At 41.7% G+C, this 15,086-nt stretch overlaps 1 protein-coding gene across 1 annotated transcript; it reads right to left on the minus strand.

The window, feature by feature from the left end:
* Nucleotides 1-552: 552 nt before the first annotated feature.
* On the minus strand, nt 553-10,743 carry PSMA6 (proteasome 20S subunit alpha 6). The gene is made up of 7 exons (XM_027459392.3): nt 10,539-10,743; nt 7,474-7,568; nt 6,456-6,537; nt 6,028-6,183; nt 4,329-4,507; nt 2,363-2,457; nt 553-761 (listed from the first exon to the last, which is right to left on the minus strand). The coding sequence occupies exons 1-7, from the start codon at nt 10,612-10,614 to the stop codon at nt 704-706; spliced, it is 741 nt and encodes a 246-aa protein (XP_027315193.1). The 5' UTR covers nt 10,615-10,743; the 3' UTR covers nt 553-703.
* Between the last annotated feature and the right edge of the window lie 4,343 nt (nt 10,744-15,086).

Genomic DNA, 15,086 nt, shown 5'->3' on the forward strand with positions numbered 1-15,086 from the left:
TGCTTTCGGTACTGCTCAAAGCCTCAGACCAGGTAGCTGACAAATCCCAACATAGACTGCATATAGAATCTGTTCCCCTAAGTGTTAGCTTCAGAACTATTTGATTGTAGCTGACATCTGTTAAGCTTAACATTCCTCCCCACTCCCCAGATAAATCTGTTGAATGCACTGGGAATCACAGTTCAGTTTTTTTTTTTCTTCAGCTTTTGTCCTACTTCCTCATAGAAACTGGAGCAAATTGTCAGGTTTGAAATCAACATCTTCTTAATTTTCCCATGGATAAAACAGTACTGTTATAAGCCTTCAAATATTTGGGCAAGAGAACGCATGGAAATGTAAGATTTATCTCAAGAGACACACACCACAAGCTGATATGAAACTTTACACTAGGAGTCATATAGCTCAGATGAAAAATACAGAACCAAGTATAAAAGTGCTCATAAAATACAATTAACAGATATAATAATCACAGAAACATTCAAAGTCATCAAGCATTTTGATGAGAACTTCATTGAACTGAAAGTTAAGAAAAATACTTTAAAAGACAACAAGTATTTCAAAAACCTCTGTTTTATTTGTACAGAGTAAAATACATCATACAGTGAACATTGTTTTAATTCCATAATCTAAATCCGTTAATAAGTGTTTTCTTTTCACCAAATATCCTGGTGAGAAGCACAGACAACAGAAATGGGAAAGCTAATTAGTCTCTCTCTGCCAGAGCTACAAGGTGCACATCGATCTCTGCTTCTGTAAGGATCCTGAAAGAACAAAAAGAAATCCTAAATAGCTTCAATGATTCTTCCCCTTCAACTCCAACCTAGTATCTACACAAATCAGTATTAGACATTGCATCTTTCAAACTTTAACGCCCTGCTACCAGGGCCACAAAACAACATTTAAATTATTTTCAGAAAATAAAGAAGGAATCAAAAGCACAGAGAGCAAAGAAGTAGCAAAGGGTAGAAAAAGAACACTTAATTCCTCATCAGTAACATATTAGCAAGCTGGCACCTTGTTTAAAAGAATGAGCATGGCAGTTAGCACAGTTACTGCAAGGAAGACACAGGCTTCTACAGCCTTCTACTTCTGCATGTCACCCATCCTTTCTGAAAAGGACGTAAGACAGATACATGAAGTTTGGCAGGAAGCTAGCACTAGAGCCTTGAGCAGAAAAAAAAAAAGAAAAAAAAATTTAAAAAAGGGGTTAGTGGATCTCTTGTATGCTTTTTCAAAAACACTGTGCTATTCTGTTGTCCTAAATATTCACTACCAAATGCAAAGTGACCCAACATCACCATGTCAACTTTACACATTAGGAAGCATTAGAAAGCCTGCACCTGTAGGACCCAAAAGTTTGAAGTCTTTCTCCAATCCCCACCTACTGAGTAGCTAGACTAAAGCAGCAGAGGACGTTTCCCCTCATTTATTTTTATTTATTTTAATGACAAAGAAAACCAAAACACAATGAAAAACTAAGGCAAAATTAACTGAACTCCTCTGCAACAAGTCTGACTCAGCCAAATTTTAAATAACATACACCTAGAAGGTCCTGCTGCATTAACTAAAAGACCCCAGAACTCCCATTCTTTCATGTGTAATTCCACAGCTGTACGCTGTGTTGTGGGAAGGCTGTACAGCACATTGTATCTGATGTGAGATATAGCCTGCAGCAGGAAGATTTCCAGGTATTGTCTGTGTAACCATGCTGCACAAAGAAGGCTGCCCTCAGATTCAGACAATAGTAGAAGCATAGGGGAGGGGAGGAAATGGCAGGTCTCGCTTTCGCAGTAGGCTGGAACACAGTGTACTTGGAAAGTAAAAGTTCATCGAGTTCTGAATCAGCACAGTGGTTTCAAACCCAGAATCTTTTAATCTTGTCAAATTTAAATAGATTATTTCAAATCATACAAATGCATAACCTATTAACTACATACTAGAGCTCCTAAACACTATGATGAGATGAGCAAGAGTAATTTCCCATTTAGAAAAGGATAAAAAAAATTAAGGGACTTTCAGAATGAACCCTGATATATAACAGACTTAACTGAGTTAGCTGTCATGACCGTGATTTGAAAGCAAATTCCAGATACTACTATAAACAAAACTACTTAATCTTTTAAGCATGAAATAAATATCTAGAACACACAAACACGTTTTAACCATGTAAAAAAAAACACACTTTTACAAACACAATACTTTTCTCCACTGGATCCCCTCACCAGGTCAAAAATTGAAATTAATCTTAACATGGTTTTAAATTTCTGAATTTTCTCTTTCTAAGTTTATTATTACACAGTAAGTTAAAACTAATCACACATAACCAGACAAATACCATGTTTTATCAATACTGACCACTTACCTGAACTTAGGATTTTCCACTGTGACTACACCAACTTCTATTTCTGAAGGTTTGAAATCAATGGATAGTACAGTAGACAGGCATGTTATTGCTGTCTGAAAGATGACCAAAAAAAATATGTCATTAACCAGAAAGCACTGAAGTATTGTTTAGTAGACCTAGCATTAACAACTATCCTCTCTTCTAGTTTTATTTCCTTCTACCTCAAAACGTTAGCTGTACAGCTTCAAATAGTTTTCCTTTGTTACAAAATATATTTCCTCTCACCTTCTCTCTCGTAAACCCAATCTACAAAAATCAAATTTTCTTAGCAGAAAAAAAAAAAAAAAAGACAGACAAAACTAAAACCTTTTATCAGGTGAAGACTAAAACCCCAGGTCCCAAGGACAGAACATGTTTCCTAAGTGGCAATCAAGACAGACATCATTGTTACAATCTAGGATTACGCAAACCACATCACTTGCGTAGCTTCCATCTTGGCTTTTCTTCTGCTAACTAAAATTACACCACCTGTTTTTAGAAATTGCATTTAATTACAACTTGCTTTTTTTTTTTCCCATCCTAATCATCACTGGTTTTAAAAAGTGTTCTTTGCATTCTCACTCATACTTCGCAGTCAAGCCATAATAATGCTGAAGATGTATTCCTAAAATGACGAGTGAGCACAAAAACGAGTTCTGTAAAACAGTTATTTAGCCAGATGCTTACCAAATCAGTTATTCTGACATCCTGGCATATAATTCTCATCAGTATTGTTTTAGGAAGCATAGAACACCAGACAAGACTTTCCTTAAGTTTATTTCCAGTATGTTGACAATACACTGATTCTGCAGTAATTGTATGAAACTATGTAGACACCTTATCAGAAGATTGCATGGAAGCCAAGTTGTTAAAAGAAAACAACACAACTTATCCATGGAAAACTACCTTTAAAGCACTGCAAGCTTTTTTTTTTTTTTTTTTAAAAAAAAAGTTGTGTGAACTTTCTGATGATGAAGAACATCTCAACAGTATAATCAAGCAGTGTCAGAAAAATACATTTACTGTGAAGATTATTTAACCAGGATAAAATAGGGTCTCTGACAGAATTTCAAATACATTCAACGTCTGTTGTAAGTATTTATCCTCTCAAGATCTTTTATTAAAAAAAAAATAATACAGATTAAGAAATCAGTATATTACACTTTTGTACAGACATTTTAAACTGGTGCATTTACACTGAAGAACTTCCCATTTAAATGTGTTTTTTTTTCACAGTAATGTAGACTCCAGAAGCAATTTAGCTGGAGCTCTGAATTTGCATAGCATTCGCATATATGTTAATACAAGTCTGTTTCATCTCACAGTGGGGTCAATTGCTTAGGTTATTATACTTCATTTCCACTGATCTTGTGATGCAAGAAACCTAACATTATGGGAGCTGAACAAGACCAGGCAGGAGAAACAGGTGCGCCATGGAAGAGGTCTGTTTAGACAGGTCTCTACAGTGTAAGTGAAAAAGTAAGGGTTATTATACAGTTCATTAATCTGTTGGATAAACAGGGTATGTTTTTATAATGGGCCTTGAACAACAGTTTTCACAGCAGGCACAGTAATTGTTGCTGTGTTTACTGAACTGACAGATAGGCACTAACCCCCACCTTGTTTGAAATGCTTTTTAACAGGAGAATTGTTTTAACAGACACTAAAAAAAAACAAAAACAAAAACACAACAAAAACCACTGATATGCCCAGAATCATGTGGATTCCACTTCAGCTAATACACGCAGAAAAAGCAGACTAGATGACTCCAAACACTTGCCAAATACTTTCAAAAGATTTTCTGGTTGGAATAGCTATAATTGCTCTGGCAGCAATACAGAGCTGTAAGAAAACAGGAAACGTGTAACACGTTTCTGTATCACAAACCTGCGCAGACAACAACCATTAAAAATACTTTGATAAATATTACTCTCCACCAACCTACCTCTACCGTTTGTTCATATGTCCAATCAAATTTCTTCTTTACTTTCTTTTCCAGAAAACTGGTCGACTCTGTCTGCTTAACTCCTGCAGCTGTGGCCTTGAATCCACAATAGTAACCTGCTGGGTCACACTTGTACACCTGAGGGCCGTGTTCTTCATCAATACCAATCAAAATCATACCTTGAAGGGAAAATTTGTTAATATTTTTTTCTGATTTTCTCTGTTCTGTTAAACTGAAGACCACTAAAGATACTCCTCTCCTAAGAGACATATGCATGCTGCAGTTCATTTTTGGAAACCAGTCCAATACCTAGACCTGTGACTCCTTTATCTCTAACTCACCATTTCTTACCAATGTCTCATACCAGGCACGCAGCTCATTTTAGAACAGACTAGATTTCTGTCACCCCCAAAAAAGCTGCTCGTTAAACATAGCAATGTTTTGGCCAGACTCGGTAGTAAAGAACCACAAAGTCAGGAAATACAAGTTTAATCCTGACACAAGGCTCACCCAGCCACAATTCACATCCTGTGTATTATGTGACGGTGACACTTCGAAAGCATAAACAGACATTTGGTTAAGATGTCTTTAACAAGAAAGCATCTTCACGATATGCTCAAGTGAAATATTAAAACAGCAATTTTGAGTTCTTGACTATAACTTGACAATCACTGCATTACATCTAGTCATAAACTGGTCAAACCTCTGAAGCGCAGCTATATTCAGCTACACTTTTACATTTAGAGTTCTATAGTATACATATTAAAAATAACTGAAAAATAACAACTGCAAAAAAAAAGGATCTTAGTACTTTTAGCTTTATACTTGTGCAACTTTTAAATAGCAGTTATAGCTATCAGCTTCTGAACAGCTACTGCTGCAACAAAAAAGTTTCATCTTTTTACAAACCAAAGATAGGAAAAATACATTTTTCTTCTTGGATTGAAAAAAGTTCACTTTCCAGTGGTATCAGGGCATGGAAAATGCCAAGCAACAAAATAAATGATCATTCCCGAACATTACAAGCGTACAAACCTACAAAAATTGCCCCATCATGGAAACTGTGGTGTAACCCTGAATGTTAATTCTTTAGTAAGAAGTGCTAGTGCCTAGTACGATTACCAGAAGTGATTCATCACTTCTGAAAATACTTTCATTAAAAAAGAAAACCAACGACACAAAAAGAAATCTAGGCAGAACGTCTAGTGAACGAGCAATTGAGGAAACAATTGTGTCTTCCCTACATTACACAGGTAATGGTTAAGTTAAAAGCAACAATTTAGCTTACTTTTAGCCTATACACACAACTCAGAGTAAAAAAAAAAAAAAAAGTTGAACATCTTCACAACCTGCATTCTTCATGTGTGTGTGATATTTACCCAGACACAGACACTGGTAAAAAGAGCATCTTCCATTCACAGCCATCACTGTGCAAACAGATTAGGCTCATGAAAACTAAGGTGAAATAGCAACATGTTTTAAAGCAGTTAAATCATTTCATTAAATCCAAATGCTAAGTCAATGGTAAAATCATGGCTCCAGTTCAAGACTTCCAACACTATTCTCTCACCTGCCTCTTCACCCCTCTTAATCCTTTGGTTACATTCATATCATTTTGCACAATTTAAAAATGGGTAATTGCTTATACTCAAAGTTGCAAGCTTAGACATGAAACAGAGATTTCATATACTATACTTACAGCAACCGAGAGGTCTCATTTCAGCATTTTGCGTATAGACCTGAGAAATATCTGCAATCCGCTTACACAGCATGTCCACAGGGATGTCATAGCCATACTTGTACTTCCAGTTAGCAGCCTCATAGCGGGCCCTCTGCACCTGGGATCTGCTGTCAGCTAGAGGGAGAGAGCTAATTATTAATTTCAATGAACGTGGACCACATTTATTCCTAGCATTGGTTGAGAATGCAAATTCCACGCCCAACTCTAAGTTTTAAAAAATACATTAGAACTAGACAAGTCCTCTAAGACCAGATTGAGTGTAACAAGTTTCCTAGAGCACAGGTTCAGTTTTACGCAATACACAGTTGGCCAACCAAAAAAAAACAAACAAAAACACCAAAAACCACAGGCATTCCAGATACTTAAAAAGATAGTGAATTAAATACCTGTCATTCCTGTCATCACACAGCCAATATTTTCAGTAATGCTGAATAAATGAGTCACTGTGTTGGAATCCAGTAACTTGTCCTAAAGAGAAGAAGAAATAATCTGCTGTCATAGATATGCTATGCTATCATAGACTGGTTTGGGTTTGAAGGCACCTTAAAGACCATCTTGTTCCACCACCCACCTTCTGTGGGCACGGCACCTCCCACCAGATCAGGCTGCTCAAAGCCCCATCCAGCCTGGCCTTGAACACCTCCAGGGATGGGGCATCCACAGCTTCTCTGGGCAACCTGAGAAGTCTCATCACCCTCATAGCTAAGAATTTCTTCCTTGTATCTAATCTAAATCTAGTCCCTCTTAGTTTAAGGCTGCAATAAGGCCTTCAAGTACAACAAACTGGTAGCTACCAAAGAGCCCAGAAGAATCAACAGCTAAAACTTGTCCTTTGGGTTCTCCACTACTTACTGCTGTACACACACAAAAGAACAAATAAAATAATGAGGAAGATAAAAACCTCAGTATTTGGAAAATGCTGACAGCTAAAGCATGACCAACACAACGGCCTCTTCCCTCTGAAGCAACTCTGAGAGCAAGGCATATAAACACTGGAGTTCCTCTTGCATGCTGCCCTTCAAATGCAAGCGTTCCTCCCCTTCATCAACAGTACATCACCACTGTGCTGAAACACTCAGGCTGTTGTGGTGCTGTTGGCATTATGCTTTCTTAGCAAGAACTAAGGAAGAGAAATCAGAAAACTGACTTTGGACAGCTCAACCCTTACGAGCCAGAATACTGCACATACACCAAGGTACACCAGAGCCTAGCCCCTAGTTCAGCTTTATCCCTTCAACAGCTGCAGAGAAAAATCACAGGACTTGGGGATGAAATGTACAACTGAGCACTAAACAGAGCTGAAATGACAGTAAGCAGAATGACACGAAATTCAGTTCAAACATCTATATGCGTCAATGCTAATACACAACATTAATGTTATATTTATATAAAGAGTAAACTTACAGGTACTTTCTTCTGTGTTACAATTACTGCAGAATCCTTCCCACGGACAGCTACGGACGTAAGTCCGCCCTGGTTTATGGCCTTAAAAGCATATTCTAGAAAAAGATGTAAAAGTTATTAAAAAATACTATTAGATATTAGTACAAGCAACTCTGACACCTCCCCCCATAAAAATCTCACCAAGCTCTGGCCTTTTTAACAGCAGGCACTTCTGTACCACTTTGTCTTTAGGCTCTTTAGCACAAAGAGCAAGACTTCCTGATGCAAGTTACACTGGTCTGTCTTCACAGAACTGCTATTATTGCTTCCTTCAAACATTTCTAATAATTGGCCTTTTTGTTCAATTAGAGCACTTAGCAACAGAATTTGTTCTGCACAGGCCAACATTAAGCTACAGTAACCATAAATCCCTACATAAAAATTTTATCATGGCAGAATCTAGTGTTTCAAGTGTTATTGCCATTGTAAGGATGTAATTTTCTTTTGGAGACTTTAATGAGTACAGGTGAGAACTGAAATAACAGGCAAGGCAGAGTAGCTGAGTTTCCAGCTCATTGTCACATTTTGTGTCTTGATGCTCAAACGCTGCAATGCTTTTATTTGCTTTTTAATACAAAAATCAATCCACGTGCTTACTAAAGAGCATTAATCAGACAATGATAAAGATTTTCGAGATATGTTCCAAGAAATAAATTTCCCTTCATTAATGATTTCAAAAGACTCAAGAGCCTTTAAAAACCTTTATCTGGCAATACGTGATAAACATTCAGAACTTCCTAATATCTGGTCAGGAAAAGCAAGTTTCAGGCACTAGTTAGATGCAGACCAGTTTTTTTGTTAGCTACGTGAATGAGGCTGGAACCCAGAACACACTGTTACCACTACAGTCAAAAAAAAAAACCACACAGTAGGGGCAGGAAATAAAGTTTTTTCAAAAGCTGCGTTCAGATTTGTGGGAGAAACTGCACAACAGCATAGGAATCACCTGAAAATGAAAAAACGTATCTTGCAAAAAGTCAGTGTCTGATACCGAGTCGGCATTGTGGAAGGGGTAACTGCCACGTACCCAGAGCTCTGTATTTGTGCTCTCAGACTTCCCAGCATTTACTGGTTACCTCAGCATAACATAAGGAACCTTCCCCTTTTCCCTCCACTAGATGCACCATCTTGCTCACCCGTTCCACCTGCCTTCCCAAGGCATACCCATGCTAGCCTGCAGCGAAGCACAGAGCCTTGAGACACAACTAGCACTGCCCTAGCACTGCCCACAAACGCCCACGTTTGAAGCCCCAGGCCAGGGGCGTGTGGCGCCTGCTTATTTGTGTGCCTAAATACCTGCAGGGAGGGCACAAAGAGGATGGGGCCAGGCTCCTTCAGTGGTGCCCAGTGCCAGGAGGAGAGGCAACAGGCACAAAGTGGAGCACCAGAGGTCCTGTCTAAACATGAGGCAGCACTTCTGGATATGGTCCTGGGCACCCTGCCTGAGCTGTCCCCCTTTGTCTGTTCCTATCACTACCTGTGATGCTGTGTTCAAAGAGACAAGCCAAAAGGTGAAGTGGCTGTTCCAGTATAGCAAGTCCAAATAAATATTGCTGCTGGCAGCAAAGTCTGTTTTCTGCTATTCATCAGAAATTCTGCCATTTCCTTCACCTCCCAGAAGTTCCCTCAGAAGAAACATCAGCTCTGATAACTGGAACTAACAGATGGCAAGACAGCACTGATTCTCTGAAGGCTTTTAATCACAGAAACAAGAAATTCATTAGAAATAACTGCTATCTTTTATTTTGAGAACACTTTGAAGGCACATAAGCTTTTTGTGCTTCAGAAGACAGATGCAAGGCAAAGCGCTGGCATTTCAGGCCAGTATCACTACACTGGAAATCTCTGTTCAGGTAAAAACTTCTGAGGAAACAAACAAACAAACAAACAAGTTTTAAGGCAGCCTTAAAGGCTGAGATGTGTCCATACTCGATAGCACCTAATAGTCTGTATCTAGCACACAGACAAAGATGTATAGAACTCAGAAAGAAAGATTCACACATTTGACCACAAGCAGTTTTCTGCCCATGCTGTGGCTAGGTGCTAGCCAACAGAGATTTGCGTGGCACCATGCCCAAGTTATCAGCCTGGCTGCAGGCAGAGTGAGATCAGGCTTACCTGAAGGTAACCATGCACACCTAAGTACTTCCCTCCCTATACTCCCCTAACAGATGGGTACTCAAAACACCTTTGGACAGATGGTCTCAAATAGGCATGCAGGAACTTGCTTCTCAGACACAGGCAGAAGATATGGAAGATATGGACACTTCTCGTATATTATCATAATTGTTAACAACACTTGATGCATATATCCAGGGGGCAGAAACTGAAGGCTCAATTCCCTCGTTGCTGCAGGATGCTGAAACCATACTCAGCAAGTAGCAGCGCAGCAGAGAAAGAGCCAGAAAGGTGATGCAGGCCGACCAGCACATTTTAATGGCAACAGAAGGCCATACTCCATGCCTCTTCCATTGTGCCTCCACTGACACCCTGTGCAGGGAAGCGTTGTTCCTACTGCCTGCATGTGTAAGGCTCACCAGCCTCACTTGCATCCAAGCCTTACGTAAACGACAGGCACTGAGAAGGCACCGCATGTAGGCAGCTGGCGACTTTCTGCTGATGCATAGCCACCCAAACACGGACATGCTTGTAGCTGTGCCTTGCTGTAAGGGCCATGCAGGACTGCGCTGCCTGCTCCATGCATCCTCCTTTCCTCGGGGAGCGATGGCCGTGCAGCCGCAGAGCCCCCAGGCCCGGGGGGCCGCCAGCAGCAGGGCGATGCGGCCACAACACCTCGTGGGGCCCAGCCGCGGGGCTCCCCGGGCCGTACCGGGGCTGGATGAGCTCTACCCGGCTGCGAGGCGGCCGCGCTGCCACCGGGGGCCCTGCAGCAGCGCCCCGCACCCCCCCCCCCCACTCCCTTCCCCCCTCGGGGCCGCTCCCCCTCAGGCGCTGTCGGCGGGGCCTTGCCCCGGCCGGGCCCGTGACGGGGCAGTTCCGGGGCCGGGCGGGCGGCGGGCACGCACCGACTTGGTAGAGGCGTCCCTCGGGTGAGAAGATGGTGATGTGCCGGTCGAAGCCGGCGCTGGAGCCGCGGGACATGGCGGGCGGGGGGCGCGGGGGGCGCGCAGCGTGCAGGGCCCCGCCGCTACCGGACGGGCGGCTGAGGGAGCGCTTCCGGGTCACGCGCTCGGCGCACGCGCACGCGCGCTCCTCGCCGCCGCCGCCGCCGCCTCTCCTCCACGCCCCGCCGCGCGTGCCCGCGCCGCTCGGCCGCGCGCCTCCGGCGAACATGCGCAGTGCGGGGCGGGGCGGGGCGGGGCGGGGCGGGGGGGGGGGAGCCCTGACGGGGCTGGTGGGGCGGGAAAGCCCCGGCTGTGGGTGAGGCGCGCGGAGTTCCCCGGCGCTGTGTGGGAAGCGCTGTCGTTATTTGTTATTTTCCCTCAGAGTTCAATAAAAAAAGCCGGGAAGGCTGCGTTTTGATGTCCCGAGCCTCCATTTGAAAGTGTTACTGCACGCCTTTTCCTGCGGCAGGTGCATGCCACGCATTAAAAGGCCTCCTTTAACGATTTCCACAGAACTCTCCTTAATTATTAATACAATGGGAGAACAACGTGCCTCACCACACGCTGCGAGAGACATTTTGTCCCCCTCGTTAGGGAGAGGCTTCAGCAGTCCCCAGCCCGATGCCCTGTCTCCAGCTGTGGCCAGAAGCAGCCCCAGAAGCTGTTGAGGCCACAAGGAGCCTTTCATGAGGCGTTCCCTCAATGCTCTCCCTGTCTCCAGCCGTCTGGAGGGACTTCCCGGGGCAGAGATAGCGTCTAGTTATTTAATAACCCCTGCTGGATTTCTCTTTCATGAACTTGCTGGTCTCCCTGTGAACTCATGTGAACCTCTCGCATCCATGACGGGCCCTGGCAAGGGGTGGCTCAGCACCGTGACGCACTGCGTGGTTGCATCTGAAACTTCACCCTTTGTATGAGCCTTCTGTTCGCCAGCACCGTTTGATGCCACTTTTGCACTGACAGAGCCAGCAAGCACCCCGTCCCTGTGCACTCCCTCCGCAACACTAACAATTCTTACAACCTGCTTCCCTTAAGGCCTCTCCTTCCCCATGCCAGGGGTGCCTGGCTTCCAATTCCTACCAAACACAAAGCTATTCCATACTGTAACACTAGAATTTAATGTCACGTTCTTTGTTTTTATTCTCAATGAGAAAAAAGGGATGGAGAAATGGAGAGAATTCAGCCCAATTGCCAAAAAGTAACCAAGTGAGAAAATCCATTACTTTTAACTGTTTGAAATGAGAGACTAAATATTTGATTAAACCCAAGATTAAGATTAAACGGTTACTCAACACCATGGATATGACAGAGTGGAAGTCATACTACTCTTGGGATACAGTGTCCAGAAGTTTTCTCCATCCATATAGCAATTGCATCAGCTTCCAAATGATGGTTTTGTTTCAGAAGAGTTATCAAGCATTTTGGGTATAATATTCATCACTTCTTACCTACCATACTAAAGTCTGTGATGCAAGATTCTGCAAAAGACTATTCTCACATCTTTTTAACATAATAAACAGCAAATGGGCAATCATGGAGATGAAACTGTTCACAAAACAACTACAGTAAAGGCTGAATCAGTCCACTCTTCCTCAAGTCTGTCTTCCCAGCGTGTCTCCGTCCCCATGGTATGTGGCAGGCCAAGTTGAGTGTTGTTCTGTCTGACTCTTCTCACTCAGAGTGCTTGCAAAGGGCACCAGAGCCACTTGCCATGGTTATGGTGGCACCAACTCCTGCGACGTTCACAGGACTTACCTGAACTTGCCTTCCTGGCTTTCAATGTGGACTCAATCAATCTGATAAGCTAATGTGAGGAAGACATTAAAAATCCTTGTTTCTTCACTGTACAACAGTACTAATAAGTACAAGATGTCAAGTAGATCTGGTAGATGTCAGTAGATTTGCTAGCAGATTGCTTCGGTTTGGCTCTCAGGTTGCCAATAAAACACCCCAGAATTCCTTTGAAATATCCAGAAACAGGTGGCATGAAATTGAAAATGCCTGTGGTTAGGTCACTAACATGTCCTCATTCATTCCAGAGAGGAGGCTGTTCATCCCTTATAAGGAGCTACAACAAAGTGCATTAGCAGCAAACATAATTAAAAATGAAATCATAATAATTCTCACACTAATCCTGGGACATCTTCCTACTGCAGATTTCCAGATTGTGTTCCCTCTGGCTGGTTTGTTCAATATCTGCCCTGAGAAAACTTACTGCTTTAATGGTTGATGGCATCAGTACTGTGTTATTGTATTATTTCAGCTAATTCTAATACTTATGTATTCAGAGAAAAAAAAAAAAAAGGCTTTGAGGTTTTCAACCAATTTCTTACATTCTCTCAAAGAAAAATTTTCATATGCGGTAACTAAACCCAACTACTTACTATAGTACTTCATTTACATGGGGTAACTGTAAGCCTCCCTGCCTTTTGACACGTTAGGCAGTGTATTAAATCACACAACTAGTAGTATATTCTTCTGGCTGACTGGTTTTAAATAACTGGTGCATTCCCCAAGGTGAACATGGTCCCAGTCAAAATGACCTGCCCAGCTCTACGACAATGGCACCGTGGGCTTCAGGATAAATTTCCTGCACAGGGGAATTCATTTGTATGGGGAAGAACTGCAGCGACACCCCACCTGATAATGCTTCACAGGGTCTCAAAAGCTGTCAAATGATTCAATCAACTCCTACACTGAAACACGTTCTGAAGCACGTAACTCCATGCTCCCTTTCATCCTGCCAGTGATTAACAAACTCTTTCCATCCCCTGCAGTACAAATAAAAAGGAAAGAGCACTGAAAAAGTAACCGTTTCATAGCCTGACCATGGATTAAAATTGTTGCAGAACCTCTGCATGATAGACAGCAACACGAAAAGCACACATACTACTCACTCTAAGACTGTGTATTCAGGAAGTGTTAATATTTAGAAAGCATTACCCTATCTCTCTAAGAACAGTTTTTGAGATGAAACCTGAGCGATTAAGGACATGTCTGGTTTCGGTCAAAAGGAAGCGCAGGATGCAATTATTCCGGTTAGATGTTGGTATTATGTGTGTCTGTTAATGACCAGGGTGAGATAAAATACAAACCTCAGTGAATGTGTCTCACAAGTTTTATAGCATTTGCATTCAGCTGACTCAGCTCTGAATTGCTTAGGACTGCAGAACAACCAAGTTAGCACCACACTGGGACAGTAACAACACTCATTTAGATCAGCTTCTGCTGTTGTGGAACTACATCAGAGGGTAACCCTCCCACAGAGCAATGGTTACTAATGAAGCAGTCCTGTGCAGGAGCAGACACTGTAACAATGCAGTATTTGCATTTTCAAGGAGATGTAGCAGTTGTTGGACTTAGAGAATTGTAAAGACAAACTTCTGACAAATTAGAAGTAAATCAGTTTGAGGAGCAAGAGAAGACCCAATCTCTGCATTCCCAGAGGACTCCAGAAAGCAGATGACCTACCAGAGCTGGCACATTCTGCCAGAACAGGGGGTTGTCACAAATTCTACCAGCAACCTGATGAATTTAAAACCAAGGTTCTAGGTTAGCTTAAGAGGTATCCAGCTCCTCTACATTTTCTGTACATTATTTGAAGGACATGACTACGTGCCAAACAAACCTGCCACTTTACAAACGGACACCAGGAGCAGAACAAGTGTCAGGGCAGCTCCCTGTTGTGAAAAAAATAGCAGGGAACATGCTTGAACGCTAAGAGACATGAGGGAGCTTGTCATCAAACAGAAAAAGCTCAGAACTGCAAGTAGTATTCAAAAAGACCTGCATGATTCAGCTCAGTTTCAAACAGAGGACTTCTCAGTGTGCAAGATAAATGTGACAAAATGTGATCCTTTAGCTGAGATTAATGTGGTATTTCCATGTTTTTGGGGGAGAGAGGCGTGCATAAAAGTGGTAAATGGAATAAACGCATTTACTACAGAAACACAAATGACAACTTACAAAACAATCACTGTAATAGATACTACTTTTCGTGATTTGGGAGAGGTTTCACTAAAATCTCTGTACAAAATTTAATTGTTGTATTATTGAATTGCTAGTTTTTGCCATTTTTTGTTTAGAAAAAACAAGTATTTCCATAAGCAAATTATTCCAGTGATAAAAAATCCTGTCAGAAGCAGCAAATTTAAGACTGAAAGAACCAGACAATATTCCACTAGTTGTTTTTTCATTCTTACAGACAAAAACTTAATATATGTTGCTACAACAAATCTTTCACATTCTATATAATCAAATTAATTCTAATTAATGTGAGGAAGTATTAAGAGCTATGCGTGCCTGATGAATAGTAAACATGCCATTTGGCCCATGTACCTCTATTTATTGGATAGTGTGCAATACTGTTGCATGGTCAGCATGCCAATTTTGAAGGCGCTCTGGAAGTCTTGTTTATTTTTTTAAAGTACAAAGTTCATAAATTTCAGTGTAGATGAAAAGCTTGAGCAAAACCAGGTAAATAAAAAAACAAAAACACAAAACCTGAAA

This window comes from Anas platyrhynchos, chromosome 5 (genome assembly GCF_047663525.1).
Source record: "Anas platyrhynchos isolate ZD024472 breed Pekin duck chromosome 5, IASCAAS_PekinDuck_T2T, whole genome shotgun sequence".
Lineage (NCBI taxonomy): Eukaryota > Metazoa > Chordata > Aves > Anseriformes > Anatidae > Anas > Anas platyrhynchos.